Source organism: Agelaius phoeniceus, chromosome 2 (assembly GCF_051311805.1).
Source record: "Agelaius phoeniceus isolate bAgePho1 chromosome 2, bAgePho1.hap1, whole genome shotgun sequence".
In the NCBI taxonomy this organism is placed as follows: domain Eukaryota; kingdom Metazoa; phylum Chordata; class Aves; order Passeriformes; family Icteridae; genus Agelaius; species Agelaius phoeniceus.
This window is the reverse complement of record NC_135266.1, coordinates 41,819,188-41,841,070: the sequence shown is the minus strand read 5'-3', so window position 1 is coordinate 41,841,070 and position 21,883 is coordinate 41,819,188. Positions and strand designations below refer to the sequence as shown.

The following is a 21,883-nucleotide window of genomic DNA, read 5'->3' as shown; positions in this document are numbered from 1 at the left end:
TCCTCAGGAAATGTGCTCAGTATAAATGAAAGCAAATGCACAAAGGAACTAATGCTTCACAATCTTGGTGTGTAAGTTTTTAGCAGCAATAATCTTCATAAAACTTAAATCTTAAATTCAGGACAATTGCTAAATTATATGCTGTGACACTTCTTAGCCAGAACCAGACTACAACTGTTTTGGTGTAATGAGGCTGGCTTAAATTAAAAAGAATTAATTGTTCAAAATGCTATTGCTAATTCTCTATACTTCATATACTATTACTTTTGGCTACACAGTATTCATCCATATAGTTTAACTTAGGAAGCTACAAGCAATGAACTACTAAACCTTGCATAGTTTAGAAAGAAATCTCTGTATTATTCAAATAATGTTACCATAGAATAATTAGCAATAATACAATCACTTTTCCTTTTTTAACTAATTCTTGTCTTGTCACATAGTCGAAAATGAGCACTGCATGAGTTTTTCATTCCTCATCAAGTTATCAAAAGCTTGATAGATAACACCCTTTCTCCACAGAGGCATTTTCAGAATTTTTTGTATTTGGTGAAAAAGAAAAATTATCTACATTTTTCACAGACAAATTCCATTTAGTGTCCTGTGACAGGCTTAAAAACTAAGAGAAATAATCAGGAAAAAAAACATTATTCAACTACAATTCAAATCAATAAACTGTTTTTAAACACTATGCTTGCTTGTTTTTCATTACTTAAAAGAAAAATAAAGAATTAGTTAATCACAGAATATTGGTATAGTAACAAAACTCTCCATTAATTTGCATACTGATTAAAAAAACAAAATTACTTTCACAAAACTATTTTCACAAAGTACAAAACAATGTAAATATAGCTCCCTTGCCCCCCTCCCCTTCTAAAGGATACCACAGGGCCACAAGTTAAAATACCTAAATAATGATCTATATGTAACCACAGGTATACTCTGGAAGAACTACGATGGGATAACTGTCTATTTTGATTATTTTTTCTGCATTTTTACTCCTTGCCATTTGAAGTCACATGGAAAATACAGTATTTCAAGACTTGCAAACAAACATCTCCACATGTTTCCCTATACAAACTCCAGCAGATGCATGTACCTATCCAGTATATGCATATAATGTACCTATCCAGTATAAGCATATTTTCCATTAGAAAACACAAATTTCTTCCTCAATATATTTCATCTAAGTGATTCAATAATATAACTATTCCAGGAAATATTCTCAGATTATTTTACTTTGTTTTTAATTTATTCTTCTCAGTAGTGCATCCTTATAATTATTTCATAGAAATTCTCAACTCTGACATAGAAATTATGTTCTTTCAATATAACTACTCTTAGACCTATGATTTGACAAAAGCAAATGATCTGAGAAATGATTTAACAAATTATTTGACAAACCTATGATCTGAGAAAAGAAAGGGTTAGATTTGAAAGTACTGGATCTGGACCTATCAAAAAAAACTTACCAGGTGGGGGAATTGATGGAGTTGATTTAGATTCTTGAAGACGCTCTACAGGAGTGTTCACTAAAATAACATAATAGTAAAAAAATAATAAAATTGTATTATTGTAAATAGTAACAGACAAATACAGATTCTTAAATATAGCAATATTCAATCATATTTATAAATCAGTTATGTTTTGACATTAATGGGCAAAAATAAACAAAACATTTACAAAGTAAAAACTGTTCCTTCACAACATAAAAGTACATCTCTATGTATGCTTAGCATTTTTAACACTTCTAGAATCAGGAAAAGAAACTACTAACTCAATCATCACTGGACTAGAACATGATCATTTTTTTGGTCACGAGTGCATGCTGCCTTTTGTGTCACAGGGAAGAAGTCTTGGCCCAAAGCTACTTAGTCAAGACCAGCCTGACCAGGGCTTGTATTCCCCAGAGAGGATCTGCAGCATCCACAAGTGACATCAATGAGTGCAAACACTCATACATCTATAGATCATGAATAGGGAGCCTTGGAGTGAATTAAGCTTCAATCCTACATTGCTCAGATCAGCTTGGGGCTAGGAGCAAATCTGCCGTGGACTTTTACTTGTCTGTGCTTCAGTGTGAATAAATATGACCAGCTAGAGCTGAAAAGCCACACAGCCTTCCTCTATCTGAACCTACTCCCTGCTCTTTGACTCAGTTCAAGCCAGTGTCTTGTTAATACAGAAAAATGGTTTCCAAACTGGGATCAGAATTAATTCAGCAGTCATCACCTATTGCAAAAAACTTACTTCAAGTCACTGCAACTGCAGCATTAACCCATATGGGTGTTTGTAGTGCAGGACAATATCCTGAAACACTATTATCAGGTTTAGCTATTTGTAATAGACTTCAGATGTTAAAGTATTGCACAGACATAAATATAAGAGTTCTTAACATTCTTTGAACATCTGTGTCTTAACTGACAAGTTAATCCGTTTTGTCTATTCTTTCACTATTTTCCCTTTTGTGAGTTCTGCAGCCTAAGGACAGTCAAGCATGAAAAAAAAATCAATTTAAATTGTACTTCATAAAACAAATCTGGAAATTTTTTACATAATACAAAATAAAGTTGTTCTATTTTACATCTCTTCACTACTCAAGCAATCAACTTTGTCCATTAGAAGTCTTTACAGCCACAAAGCATGATCTTTGTAAATCATGGCATAGAAACAGGTAGATACTCTGTGAAAAACAAATACATTTCCAGTGCTGATTTTATTTCAGTATTTTGTTAGTCAGGTTGATGTCTATATTTGTTTCAGCTAGGCTGCAGAAATCAGAAACTAAGTCTGTTTTTTCTTACAGTTTGTACTCACCATCATATGTTTTAACACTTGGAGCTGGTTTCACAGACAATTCTCTTATCTAAAGTAGAAAACACAGATACAGGAATAGATACAAATATATATCATCAATATCTAGAATGAACATTTAGCATGAAATACCTAGTTTCAGTACTATTCCATAAGACACCATAAGAGAAGTTATGGGTTATGATTTGGGGCAAAAAATACTACATCTGTGTCCAATATATATTTTGTTCATGCTTAATGAATGTTTTTGTGTTGTCTTGATGTCCACTCATGCTTTGTACATCTTGTTATTACATCAAATGAGAGCAGACTTAGGGGCCACTTCAGCACTTAAGAGTTTCAATACTTTCTTCCTCGGCAATTCATATCCCATTTTGCAAGCCTGGCTTCCACTACACAGAAACACCGGAGTGTTTAATTGCACATTGATTTTAAATGCATGAACAGTTCTCCTCTCTGCTTTACAGGTTTATCTATGTGACACCCCAGGACAAGCACTGAACTAACAGAGTAAAGGAAATATGCTGTCTGTAATGTGATCTAAAGAAAATAGGAAACTTGTGAATCCTGTATCACTAAAACAATGTTCTGCACTCCAATTCTCCAAAGAGAAGAAGAACACAATTCATTCATCAAACACACAGCCACTGTCAGATGGAGCTGGCACAAATATTGGACCCTGATCCTCTTATATTTATCAGTTTGGTTATAGCCAGTAGTGCCTCTATTCATTGTCCATTAAGTTTGGATTCTGCAAAAGTGCTACCTATTTCTCAAGCCCTTCTATTTTGCAGGGATTGAGAATGTAGATCTGCACAACTGTATTTCACAAACACCAAACTTGGACTCCCCTGAACCTATTACACATCTGTGGTCATACTGTTATCTTTCCAAAGGTCACTTGATTGAAGGAAATTCATCTATGATTGTCCTCCATTTCTCCAGCTATAAAATTTGTGACGGTGGAGATGCAAAAGCTATTATTTGTCTTTCCATTCTTTAAGCATTCAAGTATAAGTTTAACATTAATCTCAAGCAAAATGTGTAAAATCAGATTTACAAAGAATGCACCATCTGATAGAGGAACAGGCCACATATTCATGCCATAGTCTAAACTCCAGACTACCCAGATCTTCCCCCACCAATCACCTCTAAAAATCTATACTTATGTTTCAACAAAACCTTATTTTAGGCAAAACCAATTCATTTCCAAACATAGAACCATAGGCTATCTCACACCGGAATGGACCTACAAGGATCAAGTCCAATTCCCTCATTGGACTACCTAAAACTCAAACCTGAGAGCATTGTCCAGACATGCCAAGAGCTCTGACAGGCTTAGTGCCACAATCACTTCCCTGGGGAGCCTGCTCCAGTGCCCAACCACCCTCAGGGTGAAGAACCCTTTCCTAATGTCCAATCTGAATCTCCCTGCTTCATTCCATTTCCTTGTGTTCTATCACTGATCACCAGTGAGATCAGCACATCTTCCTCCATTGCCCCCCCTTGAGGCTGTGATGAGATCACCTCTCAGCCTTCTCTTCTCCAAGCTGAACAAGCCAAGTAACAACAGCTGCTCCTCCTAAAATGCCCTCAAGACCTTTTATCACCTTGTTTGCCCTCCTCTGAAATAGTACTGAAATAGTCTGGTGCCCTTCTTAGCCTGAGGCACCCAAACTGCACACAGAACTCAAGGTAAGGCAGCACCAGCACAAAGCAGAGCAGGACAATCCCCTCCCTCAATCAGCTGGAGATGCTGTGCCTGATGCACCCCAAGACATGGCTGGCCCTTGTGGCTGCCAGGGCACTGCTGACTCACATTCAACTTGACATCACCTCAAACCCCCAGATCTCTTTCTGCAGTACTTCTCTCCAGCTTCTTGCTCCCCGATACGTGGGTATAAGCAGGGTTACCCCATCTCAGGTGGAGAATCTGGCACTTGGTCTTGTTACATTTCACATGGCAATATTTCAAGTAATTATTCTCACAGTAATGAATATGATACTTTATTTTTAGTGTGAGAAATAATGTATTTTCAGATTTCAAACACTAGATCCCGTTATGATTACATCCTTTTCACTATCAAAAAAAGTTTGGTTTATTAAGCCTTTCTTTATCAAATGTGTTTTAATTCCTGGTACATTCCTGTGTCTCTTTTCCAGATCTATTCTTATTTATCAACATAATTTCCAAAGCCTTACCAAAGCACTCCAGCAATACTATTACAAACTGCAAATATTGAATCAGTCAGAGAAATATCAAAACCCAAATGCTAGTAGAGTGTTTCTCTGTGTCCTGTGATCTCTGAAACAGAGTGTTTCACAAAACAGACCTGCTTCCTCTGGCTAATAATCAGATCATTCTGCTCCTGAAGCCTCTTCTCCAGTTCTTCTATCCTCTTCCTGTAGAAGATGTTATTTCTGTTCAGGTCTTCCCTCGCTGATGTTTTGGTGTTCTCAACCTCTGACCGTAGCTAGAAAGCAATTAGAAGAAAAGTAACATCATATTAACACTATGCAAAATATTTTAATACTACAAAGTCTAAACAAGCAAGTGTCATGCTTAGATACTTTTAACATTTTTTTTTCCTCAGCAAAAACCTGATGTCTTCTGTGACTTCACTAGGACTTGTATATATCATAGAACAGTTGTCTGGGTCACTTTTGAATTACACAAGGAAGACTACCTAAATCTCAATATAAAGAAAATAACATACACACATTGCTGAGATTGCCTAAAAATAAGATTGCAGGAAAAAGTGTGTAGATCTATAAAAATGTTTTAATTGTAAATAGTGTCCAACAATGATACTTTAGGGAGGTGATACGTGAATTTGCATGATAAACCTAGTATATTACCTCCAAATGTGGAAGAAAGGGAACATTATTTAGGTGCATCATCCCAAAAGTAATACTTACATTACTTCTCCCTTATTCTATTCTTGCACTGTATGTGGGTGTATCTTTAACTACATCCTTTTTGGGGACTGTTCCATGGTTCATCCCCAATGTTTTCTTGCCAGAGGAGGAGAAGCATTGGTCAGACCACTATGATCTGCTCAGTTCTTACATGGTCACGCAGATGAAAGGAAAATGAAAGGAAAAGAAGCAAGAGAAACAAAGCAGCAAAGAGATTAAAAAGAAATGCAGATGTAAAAAGAAATCTGAGGAATAAAGCTTTGTATAGTAAAATATATAAACTGATGCAAAATAAAATCCCATGGTGTTTTCTCCTGGAAAAGCTGAACAGATTCTGCATTAGAAAGCTACAACAGAAAAAGCAATAGAGAAGTGATAGGAAGGAGAAAAAAAAGACTGAGACACATGCCATAGGTCCATGGTAGCAGCAGGTGGATGAAAGCTACATGTTGGCAAGTCATATCTCAACTATTCAGCCACATAACATAGAAAATACTGTATAATACAGTGCTCACACAAACAGCTGTAAGCTCTTCAAAAGACAGACACAGTTTCATGTTTTTTTTCAGATTCTGAAATGATGAATTCATTTTCAGCCCTGGCGTTAACTGAACATAACAGAAACACAGAGATGATAAATACAGCTAAGAGGACATACTCTTATAAACTCTTGATATCTGGCAGATGTACTAGAGCACATCAAGAACTACTGAACGAGTAAATTAAAAAAAAAAGTCTCCTTTAGGTGTAAGTGGTTAGCTGTGCCACTTACCAGGGATGTTTCTGTCTCATGGTCATGACACTTGGCTTGCATACAAGACACCCACTTTTTTTCCTGCATAGAGGAAGTCCATGTTAATTCTTGTTAACAACACATTTAATTTGATATATGCAGCTTTATTTTTCTAAATAAAGCATAAATACTAAAAAGATTACAGATTCGATGAAATTTGAGTAACCCAGTACTTAATGCCTAGAACAGTTGATTTATACATCTGAGTGTGGTTTTCCTACCAATCACTCCAGAAACTGTATTTTCCTTCTGATTTGTATATGCAGTCACTGTGAGTGAGAAATACATAAGCATTTTGATACTTCTCTGGTATTAACAGAAAGAGTAGTAAGAGCAGGGGGTTTTCCCTTAAAGAATGTAATTTTGAGCACTCATTTACAACATATTTTCCATAATAATGAAAAACCCCAACATTAACAAACGAGTTTTAGAGTGAAGCCAATTTTCTTTGATGAAATAAAAAAAACAAACCATAAAGCCAAAGTAAGTTTTGTACATCTTTGCACAGAAATGATCAAACTTCTGTATAATACCAGCAGTAAACAAAGGCCTTCACATCCCAAAAACCATGAAAGAAAACAAAAGGCACAGGTTGGAAAATCCTGTTAGGAAGTTTCCTAATTTTCATTTTGGGAAATGGAATATTCCAATTTTTCTGTAAGTGGCCTCACGGATGGGTAAACATAAATGCTTTTTTAGAGCCTTCTGGAATTGAACTGCCACCACACTTGGCAAAGACAGATATGCTTAATCATAAAGAATAAGAGAATATCGATAAATAAGCAAGAATTACTTCATTTATAAAAGATAAAGAAAATAAATCCTTGTTTCTCATTATATGGATAGTATTAAATAGTATTAAATCTTTAAAACCAGATATTTTTGGCATTAGAAATAATGAAAACTTTCCTTAGGGATTTCATATCCTACTCAGAGATGAAGAAAAATAAAAAGAAAGCAAGTAATCTGTCAAAAACAATACATTAAGTTACAGTGTTACCTGTTTTTCCAGAAGTTTAACCACATATGGATGATCCCGAAGATGATGAAGTTTCTCCTCTGTAAACTCATGGCTGTCTTTCAGTGTTCCTAAATTGGATTTTTGTTGCATATTGGACTTTTGTAATTCTAACAGTTGCTAATAGGAGGGAGGAGGAATACAAAATTTTCTTTTAACACAGTTATGCAGAGATTGCATCAGGTATTTCTCCCATTTCATGTAAGGTCAGCATTTATCAAATTTCACATCATCAATAATATCTACATCTAAAATAAATATGACTTGTAAAAGTACACAGGACCTAGCAGCTGCAAAATGTAAGCTGCTCTGGTAATGCCATGCAGATTTGATTTCTGACCCAGCCATACTTTCATGATTCTCTTGCTAGTGAACATTTCCAAAGCATGTGCTGAAAACAAATTAATTCTGTCAGGACAGTAATGCAGAGGTTAGTGTCCTCCACACCACTTGTGAAAATATTAACATAAGGATACTTAACATGCAGCAACCACAACAACATCTACTAACCTATAAACAGGCATTCAAAGGCTGAGGAGTACAGAAAAAAACTGACATAACTGATGAAGGGATCATTCATTCATACAAAGCAATCCTTTAAATAAAAAGGCCCACAACTTCAAGTTATGTTAATAAAATACCTGTATACAAAGATACAATTAGAGCTACCACTCAATCATTATTTTTAAGGATTAAAATAGGAAGAGCTTTACAATGACTATATCACACTTCAAATATGTGAAATTCACTGCCATCTATTGTAAGGGATTCATGCTCTAAAATGTTCAAAAATTTAAATTGCTTACATTTTCTAAGGTTGAATTTCTCGAATGTAAGTCCTTAAGCTCTTTTGTAAACATATCTTTCACTTTTTCTATTTGATCAGCAAATTTCTCTCTTTCCTCGTCTTTCCATCTATGAAATGATTGTAGAAACTCTTCTTCTTTTGATTTTTGCTGCTCGCATTCCTGAAATTTAAAAAAAATAAAATTATTGGTGATGTTTCCTCACATTCAATACAAATTCAAGCTCCTAAACTACATGTGGAATGCAGTCACTTTCAACATTTGGGAAATGCTGTGACATCAAAAAACATAACAGCAGGTTTAAGAATTCTAGGGTAGCAAACTATACATACTGCTAAACAAGCTAAACAATTATACTTCAAAACAGTTCAGGCAGTTTATTATTTTTCACTGAAAAACACACAAATGACCTTACTCGGTGGTATCAAAGATTCACTTACTTCAGTATCCTGTTTCTCACAAAGGCCTTAAGTGTGTAAGTAAGAAAGGCTGATATTGGGGCAAGCAAAAGTGCATGTTCTCCTTCACAGTCTCTAAGTTGCCAGCTGTTTTCAGCTCAGAGGACTTCTGGAGCCTGATACAGTCCTGTGGACTTCATTAACTGCATAAACTTCAATACATTTCTCCTCATACACTTTGCAGTGAACCCCTGTGGCTGCATCACCTTTAGCAACTGCAACACCTTTTGCCAATGAGCTCCACAAGCTGCATAAAGAGCTAAGCACTTTTCTTGTTTTAGTTGTTTGAATCTGGCTCCTGCTAGGTACATTTGATGGATTCTGAGCCCTGAACTGGAGAACAGAGAGAATCACTATTCACTCTGTGTAACTCATGACTTCACAGGTATCATTATCTCACCCTCCATCTTCATCAAGCATTTGTCTCTCTTTCAGAGTGACAACTCTTAGCAAGCTCAGTCGTTCTAAATACTGACAGATCATCTTTGTAGCCCATCTCCATAACTTTTATAGCTCTAGTCTATCCTTTTTAGATGAAGGAACTAGACTCACACAACACATTTAGGCTGTGGCTTGCACAGTGATTTTTCAGAATAATTGGTAGTATTTGATTTTCTTTGCTAGCTGCTACTAACATTTCCCCAGAGCTATATATCACAAGCTTAAGATCTTGTCCTTCAGTAACAGCACTCAGCTCAGAACCCACTGTTTCATAAATGAAATTAGAACCATTTTACCCCTATATGCCTTTACCCCACTTCATTCATTAGAAAACTTCAACCATTCCACTATACAGTGATGAATTTTTATATAGTTCTCAAATTTTTTAAAGTCCTGCATTTCACTGCCCGGGACATATGTATCTTTTAGGAAACACCAACATTTTTCCATCACAGCATTCACTCTGAATTTGTTCTCTATAATATGCAATCATTGTACAACTAGGAAGAATGAGATCATCTGTATCCTTCAATCAAGGATAAGATCTTCTCTCTTTCAATCAAAAGACATTTTGGTGGACATTGTGCCACCTGAATTGACAGTGGATGTCAGTCATGGCAGACAAACTGTAAAGAGTCACACCACACATTTCTATCTTCCCTGACATCCCAAAAAAACAGAGAAGTTTTGAAAGCTTCTTGTTGTGTAACACTGCAGACTGTAGCTTCAGGACATTTCAGGTAGTCCCCTTGCAGTTAGGAGTCTCAGCTAAGACAAGTGACTTCAAAAGAGGCCCCTAAGGCACCAAAAAATCTACATTGTTATGAATGAATGTGTTATGAATACTCCAAGTTCCACCTCATAAGCAAAACAATGCTTTGGGGGCAGGAGAAATATGTTATAGATGTATTTCTCAAAAGCTAGGCACAGAAAGAATGAGTAGAATACCTTCCACATGTCCACATAGGGCCAAGACCCATTATTGTGACAGTACCTGCTCTCCTAAGTGAAACTCTAGCAGCTTTTGATTTGGCCATTCAGGACTTTTGAAAATGGAAGCTGAACACTTCCAAGAAAGGAGGAACAAAAGGACTGAAGAAAGAGAAGTCTGAAGCTGAGTTCATGGAAAACAACACTCCATGTTTTACATAAGATCAGGGTTTCCTCTGAAAACAAGGAAGAAAACAATCATCCATCATAGACTATCCGGTTGGAAGGATCAGATTGGATTATCCTCCAGGATAATCTGGTCCAGCCTTTCTTGACAACAGCACAAACTAGACAAGGTGGCCCAGGACCCTGGCCAGCTGAATCTTGAAAGTGTTCAACTTTGGGAAATCCAGTACTTCAGTGGGTTGAGTGAACACAGTTCAAAGTGCTAATTCTTTTGAGACATTCACATTACTTAGTAAGGATTACCTTAGACAACCTGGCCAAATTAGCCTGTTGTTCAAACTCTAACTGGGACTTGGTGAGCTGCAGCTGCTCCTTCAGTTTTTCAATCTCATCCTGCAGTTTTTCTATATTTCCTTTCTTCTTCTGTTCTGTTTGAAAGAAACACAGATTTTAAGAAATTTGTTGCAATTTCTGGAACTGTAATACTTACTGCAAATACATTTCTAGGGTTTCAGTAACATTTTCACAAAGTGTGACTTTCTTAGACCATATTCCCTCCCACTACCATGATTCTCCATAGATGCTTTTAAATACATATGAATACATATGAATATATATTATTCTCTGGACTGCTAACTTACCCTCAAATACTTGTACCACTTACATGTGAAATAGTTCAATAAATATTTACACGAAAAAGTATTCTATAACCTAATTTCAAAGGAATTTAAGCAACACAGGCTCATAAAAAGGATGTACAAAGGACAAAGTGAACCTCAGTTATTCAATCTCTTAGGTTAAGTTTATTCTAAATAACCTTTGTAAGGAGTCCAGTTGGAATACAACAAATTATTTATGTGGATAGAATTGGGAGAATATCAAACAAAAAATGTTAAAATGTGCAAAAATCACAACAATCTTCAACCATGAAACATTTTATCAATTTACCAATTATTTACTTGCCCATCATCTGGGAATCTGAATATTATTTCAGAAATAACTGAATGGGATATTTTCCCCAGAGAGCCATTTCAGGCTTTTATACAACAATAACTTCAACTGTTTCTGCAGCATCTTACACTATCATTTTTATCAAGTGTAAGGTGCACAAGAGCTTCTTTCTTTTTAAAATATATTCACACTTCCTCTGATTAGCTGCCTAATCAGACCCCTCTCACTCTTGCTGCTGTTTCATTTGCCTGACAAGCTATACTTCAGACCTCATTAGATTCTTCCCACTTTTTCTCCTCCCAAATGCTCCTTTTTTCCTAACTTGTTCTTATTCTAACCACTGTTACTTGTCAATACTTGTTTGTCCTTAGCAATAAATCATAAGCATGCAGCCTAGCAGGAAGGAGAGAAATTAGATATGAATGAAAGAAACTTTGACATCATTGTTTTTCAAACTAAACATCTTTTAGTGAAGAGAGAAAAAAGTATGCAAGTTAGTGGTAAAGCAACCTTGAGTATCATAGATAGATGAAGTTAGACTGTTCTTAACAGTTTCTCTTTCTCACTACATTTTACAGTCACTTTAGTTCAGGAGACCCTGATTCTATTCAAACTGATTTCAGATGGGGTGGACTATTCATGTATTTATAATTATTATATATTTGCAAAATTTATTTTCCTTAGTGCATCTTGTTCATTTTACCCATGCCTTCCTAACATACATGCCTAAAGAGGAACTGTGCTCTGAAATGTACTACTGGCTAAAGTATTTAACAGAAATGTTAGTTTGAAAAGATGCTGCAGATATGGCACATCGGTTTTTGTTAACTATTTTCCAGAGACTGAAACATATGTTGCCCAATACATTGTATCAGTCAGCGGCACTTGCATTCACACAAACTGGGATCTGCCACTCAAAAATTAAAAGTAAAAACTTTTCTTCCAAGTTACACAAAATCATGGACTGCGCATCCTCACTGTATTTACACTTTTCTCAACCACCTCTCTCAATTTTTTGGATAACATTAAAGTACATACCGATCTCAGACTCCCCTGGGTGACGTCTTTGAATGTGACTTTGTAAAAAGGAATAGGTCATAAAAGCCTTTTCACAAAATGGGCACTACAAAAAAATAAGAAAAAAACAGTTAAAAAAACATTAGTAACATCTTTTTGGTAAATACAGTGGTTAAGGTTTTGAACAGGTTATTACATTTTGTTCAAATGTAAAAAGAAGGTAACTTCAACAAATTCCATCTCACAAGAATAAGAACAAAAATTCTCATGGTACCCAGTTATTGTAAAGTCATTAGTATATTAATGCTATTTAACATTTCACAGTGATGGTCATGAGCAAGAATCTGATTGTGCTAGGCACTGCACAAACTGAACAGAACAGACTCTGGCCAAGCAAGTTCAAATTCAGGTATAAACCACAGATAAGTATTCATATATATAGGTAGAGAACTATAAAGAAAAGGCATGACAACCCTCTTCAGCACAATACACAGACTTCAGCCAACCAGTAGCTCAGGTGTTCTTAAGATTCATGCAACACCACAAAGTAGAGCACCACACAGCTGGAGAAAACCAATAATGATGGGTTTGAGTATATGGGTTGTAAGATGGCAATACTCAAAGGACATGTAAAATACCAGACATTTCAACCAAGGTAAAGTAGCAGTACACAATTTTGTAAGAAAAGGTATGTAGTTACATTAGTATGCCACCTAGAATCCTTCTGAAGCACCAAGTTCTTTCAATTACTGTTTCTATAATTAACCTACTAGTTTTGAATACAAATTCGAAGTCAAATTTGGATCCCACCCTTTTTGAAATATCCTTTTTGTTCACCTTTAAAATACATTCTACTAACGTTCAGAATATATTAAAAATAGGTGGGTTGTACAAGGACAGAAGCTGCATCTAGAAACCCTGTAACATACACATGAGGGCCCCTCATCACTTTAGGGTCATTAATTACCTCTATCTCATACTTTTTTTCAAATAAATATATTTTAACAAAACTCAGACAAAAGAGTCATCTTACTTATCAGTGTGATATGACAGTAAGAAACCAGCTTAATAGGTTCAAGACCTTGTCACCATAATCAATGCCAGAAGGAGGATCTGGGGAACTACAGGCCTGTCAGCCCAACCTTGGTGCCTGGCAATGTTCTGGAACAGATCATCTTCAGTGTGATCACATAGAGGACAACCAAACAATCAGACCCAGCCAGCATGGGTTTAGGAAAGGCAGGTTCTGCCTGACTAACCTGATCCTTTTATTGCCAGGTGACCCACCTAGTGGGTGAGGGAAAGGCTATGGATATTGCCTGTTGGACTTCAGCAAAGTGTTCAGCACCATCTACCACAGCATTCTCCTGGAAAAGCTGGCAGCTCATGCTTGGACAGGTGCACTCTTTAAGAACTGGATGGATGTCCAGTCCCAGAGATTGTCGTGATGTCGCATCCAGTTGACATCTGGTCACTGTCATGTCCCCAGGGATCAGTGTTGGGGACAGCCCAGTTTAATATGTTTATTGATGATTTGGATGAGGGGATTGAATGCACCTTAGGTAAATTTGCAGACAACACCAATTGAACAAGATCTGCTGGAGGGTAGGAGTGCTCCGCAGAAGGATCTGGATAGGATGGATTGACGGACAGAGGCCAACTTTATGAGGTACAGCAAGACCAAGCACCAGGTCCTTCACTTCAGCCACAAAACTCCCTGCAGCATTACAGGTTTGGGGCAGTGTCTATAAAGCTGCTCAGTGGAAAAGGACCACAGGGTGTTGTCCAGCAGCTGCTGAACATGAGCCAGTGTGTGCCCAGGTGGCCAAGAAGGCCAGTGTCACCCTGGCTTGTATCAGCAGTAGTGTGGTCAGCAGGACCAGAGCACTGATGATCCCTCTATACCCAGCCTTGGTGAGGCCATACCTCAAATCCTGCGTCCAGTTCTGGGCCCCTCACTACAAGAAGGACATTAAGCTGCTAGAGCATGTCCAGAGAAGGGCAATGGAACAGGTCTGGAGGGTAAGATCTACCAGGAACATCTGAGGGGGCTGGAGGTGTTCAGCCTGCAGAGAAGGAGGCTCAGATCTTATCACTCTTTACAACTGCCTGAAAGGAGGGTGTAATTACACAGGGGTCAGCCTCTTCTCCCAGGTGACAAGTGACAGGACAAGAGGACTTAGCCTCAAGCTGTGACAGGTAAGGTTCAGGCTGGACATCAGAAGGAATTTCTTCATTAAAAGGGTGGTTAAACATTGTCATGGACTGCCAAGGGTGGTAGTGGAGTCACCACTCTGGAGGTGTTCAAGAAATAAATTAACACTGCACTTAGTGCCATGGTCTAGTTGACAAGATGTTGATCAGTCAAAGGTTGGACTTGATGATCTCAGAGGTCTTTTCCAAGCTAAATGATTCTGAGATTATGTGGGATTCCCAAATTTCATATTATATTTAAAATGCTGCCACTGGTAGTTGAGTATCCTATAAAACACACTTTTCATCAAACACTAAAGCCATGAATAATTAAGACAAATTTTGTTCAGTAAATGCAAGACCTACTATAAAACCAAAATAAAGTGATATAATATGGCAGCAAAGCATTACTACCAACCAAGAGGGAGCTTACAGTGTAACAGATTGCACATGATTTACAGAACTAAATTGGCTGTGAAATAATGTTATCCATTCAAGCACAAACTTCATGTCAGTTTGACTTGCTGGAAGTGAAAGAAAGCTCTTACTGCAGGAGACAGGAGTAACATAGGGAACATTTAAGTTTTGAATTATGTAACACTTTTCTTGCAACTACTTTTCAGCGTTAACTACAACATGCACTTTATGCCCACATTATACATGAGAATGTAAGATTTCTGAACAAAGTATCAAAAAAGTGAAAAATATTATTTTAAATTAAATTTGTATTACTCACATGAAGGTACTTAAATTTATGACTTGTAGGTATCAGTACCATTTTATAGTAGCATTTCATGGTTAAATTTATATTGATCTTGGATTGAAGGCATTACAGCTGAATTCCAAAACATTTACATTAGCTGTAAAGTGCACTTCCGCTAAAAAAGGCTTATTTGTAAACAAGTAACAGGCTTATTTGCAAAACATCCAAGACTTTGAGGGCATGGAATCTGAGCTACCCTCTCAGGAACATCAGAAAAGCCCCTCTTATCTGGCAAGAAAGATCAGGGCACAGATAAATATCACAGAGCTGTTGTTCACTGATCATACTACTACCCTGCATTTACAAACACTGGGAAGAGTTTAAATTATTTTGGCATACAAACTCAGAATCCTGAAAACACTGTAGAACTTCAGGTATTGTTCAACATCATTTCCTGAACTCATTTTTCTCATGTGAACTTAAATAACTTCTAGAGAAAAGAAACAGAAGAATGAAAGGGGGGTGGGGAGATCAGAAGTTTACTTTATATGAAATCAAATTACAAATGGGAAATAGATTTCCATCTCTGTTTTACTGCAAATGCCATTGAACAGATTAGCAATGAGACAAGTTCACTACCATGCTTTTCAGCTTCCACAGAGGCAGGTGCAGGCTACAAATATTTCCGGAAAATTTGATAACATTTGGCAATCACAGTGTGAGAACTATTTAAGTTTACAAATAAAATGACACATTTATCTTTTGCAACACAGGACAAACTGCTTTGTGAGTTGCATAAAGGTTTTTTTTTTAAATAATACCATATCAGCAGCTTGTCCTCGAGACTAACACTTGAATGCATGAACCTTGCCTCATGTACAGTTCTACTCTTGGGGCATAAGGTACCTTTTCCCTTACAGAAACACTTGAGCCAACTTAGCTGATGTCTTAAATATTGAACCTTGCCTGTAACTTTAAACATAGAGGGCTAGCCTGAAATCATGTCAAGTCTGTGTCCAGTGTACCCTTTAGACTTCAGATTACATTTGAAGCTGAAATTTGCATTCCCAAAACCTGAAAATGCTGATGCTGAAAAATACTTAGACCAAACGACTACACCATTGTAGTGAGACAAAAAACCCCTCCCAATTTAAACAGAGTGCCATGACACTGTCAGTCAGAACAGCTGTGTATTAAGGTTCTTAAGAAAGACCCTTTAGGAACATATTGTTGTGGAATCAGAGCTGAGCTAACTCACTGAAGCTCTTTACCATCTTGCCTGAGTCACTTCTGAGTCACACACACAAGCAGAAACTTTGTGCCTGGAGAACATCAGTGCAGGACAGTGACTTCTCACAGATACTACATTACTGCTCAGCATCAGTTCCAATGCTTTTGTCCTGTATGTTTTCTGACCACGCAGTTGGCAGACAAGGAAAGACAGCAACACAACAAAGTAGTAACTTTTATCATAGGTTTTGTATGTGTGTGTATCTGACATTCCAGATGCATCTAAAGCAAATCCAAGAATAAAGAGCATATGTTAGTAAAGAGAGGATTTGTTAAAGATGATGTAGCATTCTCCCAAGAGTCTCTGAAACACAGATGGAAAACAAGTGCCAGCAAGACACTTCCTTTTGCAAGGTCACTGGTTCTTGCAGTTCCAGCCTGTCACCCAGCAAGCAACTGCACCCCAGCAGAGTGGGGCTGCTCTGCTGCCCATCCCAGGAGGCTCAGAGCTGACAAGGTGTGGGTGACTGGGCCACCAGGCCCTCTCTTCTCACCTGGTGGTAGTTGGCTCGTGCCTCCAGCATCATCTGCTGGGTGCTGATCATCTTCTTTCTCCGCCGGCATTCCTCCTTAAGCCCTTGGATCTCCTGCGAGCGCTGTGCCACCTCCTTGGCCAGCTGGTCACGCTGGGCCTGTGTCTCTCTCAGGGCCTCCTCCAGGCTGCCGAGCTGGGCGCTGAGGTACTCCTGGGAGTGCAGCAGGTACTCGGTAGAGAGCTGTGCCAGGCGCAGCAGCTTCAGCAGCAGCGGGTCTGCGGGGCCCTGGCAGTGCGGGCAGCACTCCCGCTCGGCGTTGCAGAAGGTGACATGCTCCAGGAGCGCCTGCAGGACCGCCACGTCCCCCTCCCGCGCCACCCGCTCCACGTCCACGGTGCTCAGCCGCCGCCAGTCCGGGTTCTCGTGCCGCACGCGGAACTGGAATGCGGGAAACGCCGCCGGCCCCGCGCCGGGCCCGGTTGCAGGCGGGTGATAGGTGCGCTGGGAGAAGGGCTGCGGGAGAGAGACACGGCTCAGCCCCGGCCGGCGCTCCCCGCCCCGCCCGCCCGCCCGTCCCGGCGCTCACCATGTCCCGGCTCCGTCCCTGCGGCTCCGCTCGGCGCCGGCGTCCTCCGCGTCGCTATAGCAGCCCCGGCCTGCGCGACGGGAGGCGGCAGTGACGCCGGGCTGTGCCGCCTCCCGCCCGCCCCGCCGCTCCCCGCCCCACGGCCCTGCCTTCGGCTCCGTGCTCGGCACAAATCCCGTCCTTCTCCCTCCCGACATCCTCCTCCCGCGACGCCTCCACAGCCTCCTGGCAGCGCCGCGCTAGGGAGCTCTTTCCCGCGGGTCCCGGTGCTCCCGTTGCCCCGCACGCAGTGCATCCTTTAGCATCTTCACACGCTACTCGCATCAACAAACGTGTCCTCGGCTCCGCTCGTATGTTTATGCATCCTTGACACAGCTACACAGCACACGCTTTCTCTCTCCACATTCCCTTCACTTCTTCCAAGTCTGTACATGCCACACTGCTTGCACCTTCACTGCATCAAAGTGACTCCCTATCCTGTGCCTCCTCCGAGCTGCTCCTGACTCCAACCCTTCTCACTCCTCTACCCCTGTGCTGTCCTGTGCCCTTCTCCAGCCTTGCCTACTCAACTTTCTCCCAGATGTGACAACACCTGTCACCTCCCCACCATCAGGATTCATACATATGTCGTTTCTCTGTACATCTTCATGCTGCTGCACCCTCATGTGCCTCAGCTGGTAGCTCTATGCAATCTCTCCAGTGCCACTCCATATTCCTCCCAATGCCCACACACCTGTCGGCCGCTTGCAAACACCTTCCTCGCCTTAACACAGTCACAATTGGCAGGCCGCTTCCACATGCTCTCGTCACTCATCAAATCAACACACCTCTGCCTGGTGTCAGCATACACCAGACCCACTCCTGCAACCATATAACCCCACAACCTCACCACATCTGTCATTCCGGTCTCATTCAACCAAGTCCAAACACTTCAGCTCTGTGAAGCACCTCATGCCTTGCATATATCACCTATTTTACCATCTATACCACCTATTTTACCATCCATGCACAAATACTTTTCTTCAATGCAACAAACCACTTCAGCCTATATCCCCACCCCAATCCCCAGTGCTCCCCAGTTTGGTGTTTCCCTTGCTCCTGCTCAGTTGCTTCCAACACTATTTCTAAGCAGCAGCATCCTTCTCCTCCATCATACAAAATTAACCTATTCCACTCTTCTCCAAAAACCTGCTCTTTCTGTTACCATTTCTTAATATTTCAGTCCCCTAGCTATGTCTGCCTTACTGCCATGTTCCACATTTATACATCCTTAACTTTTCAGTCCCTTCCACACATATTTTAGTTTCTCATCCTCTTGGTCATTCCTATAATACATACCTCTCCAAGAACAGCCACACAATATATATCTGATCATACACTCCATTCCATGGATTCCTCTACAACATGCATTATAGACTCACAGAGATGTTCTCAAGGGACCTCTGGTGATCATCGTCCAGTCCAAATTTCTGCCGCACACTAGTTCACATCACCTGTGGCATTTAAGATGAACAGACAATCCATGACCTCCCTGTTCAACCTGTTGCATTTCTGTGCTCTCCTCCTGATGAAAACATTTTTCTTAATGTGTCGCCGAGTATCTGCTATTACCAAGATTAAAAAATGGTTTGAATATTTTTGCCGCAATTGTTCAAGTAACTGTAGGCCACTACTAGAGGGCCCCTTTTATTCTCTTCACCACACTAAAGAAGCCCAGCTCCCTCACCTTCTTCTCATAGACCATGTAGATCCTAATCATGTTAGGCCTCCTCGGTCCCCTTTCAGCTCCTCCACATAGTTCATACTCCCCTTTAGTATTTCCCTCCATTTGCCTCCTAGGAACTTGTAATGAACCCCACCTCTCATCACATTGCCCTCTCCAATATAAACAGTAACATATCTACCAGTAATCACGATATAGAACTACTTCCACAAAAATACCAGCAATGTTGCTACATGCACCAACACAAGCACCATCACAAATTAAAAGGTCTTAGTTTTATGTAGATTTCTATGTTGGTTGTTGCTTTTTGGACCTTGAACCTTAAGCCTACTGGTCACACTTACACACTAGGTTCAGTTCCATTTAGATTTTTCCATCACTTACCAGGCCACTTGTTTTTAATTTAGAAAAGGTACTGTGTGCTGTTTGCAACATTGCAGTCTTCTCCTGCAAGAATATTTTTGCCACCTCCTTTTCCACGAACAGAGTCTCCAGCAAATCTTCAAAGAGATCTATTTAACTTTTTTTGATGTATATCAATTTATATATATATTATATTACACATAATGAAATTAACTCCCAAAGATCTAAGCCCAATATGTACTTCATGTATTTGACATAGGAGAAACTTCTTTACATAAAAACCACGTGAATTTGAAAGCTACCACTTTGTGTGTCAAGCAGAAGAAGCCTGAAAAAGCACATATTAAATAAGGGCCTTTCATTGACAGATGCATGGGTTTAATTAGAAAAAAAATAACCAAACATTATTTAAAGCCAGCAAAGTAAACCACACCTGAGGACAGCTTATTCTTCTCAACCAATGTATCTAGTCAGGAATATCCATACAGATTTGGAGCATGCTGCTCCAACTAAACCTGCTTTTACTGAATGTGACCTTGCAGTGGTACATCATCTATCCATCATATAATGGTCTTTATTGGAATGCACCTTAAAGACCATCTAGTTCCCACCAGCTGCCATGGGCAGGGTCACCTTCTAGTAGACCACGTCACTCGGAGCCCCATCTAACCCGGCCTTGAACACTGCCAGGGATGGGAGGGGCACCACGAACTTGTGAAGAGTCACAAGCCGCCCAGGCATCTCGATGGAGACAGAAGAAGTACGTACGGACGGAGGCGGTCCTTTTTGATCTTTTTCCCCTTTTCTTTCTGCCGGATTTACTCTATTCTGGGAGCTGTGCCCATGAGGAATTTGGGGTCATCACCCACCCGCGAGGCCTCCTCGGTCAAGGATGGCACCGCTTGCTCCCCCGGCCACCCCTCCTCTCCGGGACGGGCGGCACGGGGGAAAAGCGGCGCTTCCCCGCGGCGGTGTCCGCGGGCCAGGCCCGGACCCGGCGCTCCGGCAGGCGGCCGAGCACGGCCGGGCCTGCGGGAGGCCCCGAGCCGGGTTCCATCTGCCTGCCAAAACCGAGGGCTCCGCTCCGGAACGCGGCCGCCTCGCCGCTCCCTCCCGCCTGCCCCAGGGGAGAGGCCGCTCCGCGCTCTGCCTCCCGCCACCCTCCTGCGCCAGGGGTGGGGGGCAGAAAGGGACACCCTGCGCTCACCTCCGGCTGCAGCTCCGCGGGTCTCGGCGGGCGCCGCAGGGCGCGGAGGGGCGGAGGGGCGGCGGGGCTGCGGCCGCTCCCGCCCCGGCCGTTACCGGCGGTGCCGCGGCGGGCGGCGGCTGCGCCCCCCGGCCTCCGCCGGGCCCGTCCCGCGCCGGCCCCGCTGCCCCGAGGCCGCCCGCGGATGGCGGCTACGGAGGGGTCGGCGGCCGAGGCCGGCGAGGGCTCCCCCGCTGCTCGCCGACTCTCGCTCCTTGAGAACCTGCCCGGCAGATGTTGATGACCAGGCGGGATGTCCTTTGTCTTGATCCGGTCCCGAGCCTCTCCGACCGAGAAGCAGCCTTTTCTCTCCCTTTTTGTAAAATGTAAGGGAAGTTACAACAAGCTTTGGAAAGGCTGCCTTTGGAAATTCAAGGCACGTTTCGCCACGCAGTCGCCGAACACGACACGTTTAAACCTGTGGAGCAGCGAACTTCTTAGCGCGATGGGGAGTCCCCGCCGGCGCGGTGCGGCAGGGCAGCAGTGGGGCGGGGGCAGGCGCCCGCCTGCCCACCGAGATGGATGGGGGTTTGGGGTTGCAGGAGCCCGCCTGCCCACCGAGATGGATGGGGGGTTTGGGGTTGAAGGAGCCCGCCTGCCCACCGAGATGGATGGGGGTTTGGGGTTGCAGGCTCCCGCCTGCCCACCGAGATGGATGGGGGGTTTGGGGTTGCAGGCTCCCGCCTGCCCGCCAAAATGGATGCGGGGTTTAGGGTTGCAGGCGCCCGCCTGCCCACCGAGATGGATAGGGCTTCTTGAGGAGCTGCAGGATCCCATCTGCCCGTCGATCTGGAGCGGAGTCTCGGGATCTGCAGCATCCTGCCTGCCCACCGAGCTGGAAAGGGGTTTGTGGGGCTGCAGAGACTCGCCTGCCTGCCGAGCTGGAGGGAAGCCCGAGGGACCGACTTCCAGCGTAGTGATAATCTCCAACGGGAGGAGGTGAGGAGCTTTCATGAGAGTTTTCTGACGT

At 41.4% G+C, this 21,883-nt stretch overlaps 1 protein-coding gene across 2 annotated transcripts in view; it reads right to left on the bottom strand.

Moving 5' to 3' along the window:
- Positions 1-21,008, bottom strand: part of DZIP1 (DAZ interacting zinc finger protein 1) — a 39,158-nt gene extending 18,150 nt beyond the window's left edge. For both annotated transcript variants that reach the window (XM_077173554.1, XM_077173555.1), the window contains exons 1-12: positions 20,875-21,008; positions 19,003-19,074; positions 17,582-17,651; positions 17,014-17,508; positions 12,355-12,439; positions 10,669-10,793; positions 8,351-8,512; positions 7,527-7,664; positions 6,506-6,568; positions 5,148-5,288; positions 2,818-2,866; positions 1,473-1,532 (exon numbers count right to left, since the gene is read on the bottom strand). In XM_077173554.1, the coding sequence (XP_077029669.1) occupies positions 1,473-1,532; positions 2,818-2,866; positions 5,148-5,288; positions 6,506-6,568; positions 7,527-7,664; positions 8,351-8,512; positions 10,669-10,793; positions 12,355-12,439; positions 17,014-17,508; positions 17,582-17,584 (1,321 nt within the window). In that variant the 5' untranslated portion in view covers positions 17,585-17,651; positions 19,003-19,074; positions 20,875-21,008. The remainder of the gene's footprint in view (positions 1-1,472; positions 1,533-2,817; positions 2,867-5,147; positions 5,289-6,505; positions 6,569-7,526; positions 7,665-8,350; positions 8,513-10,668; positions 10,794-12,354; positions 12,440-17,013; positions 17,509-17,581; positions 17,652-19,002; positions 19,075-20,874) is intronic.
- Between the last annotated feature and the right edge of the window lie 875 nt (positions 21,009-21,883).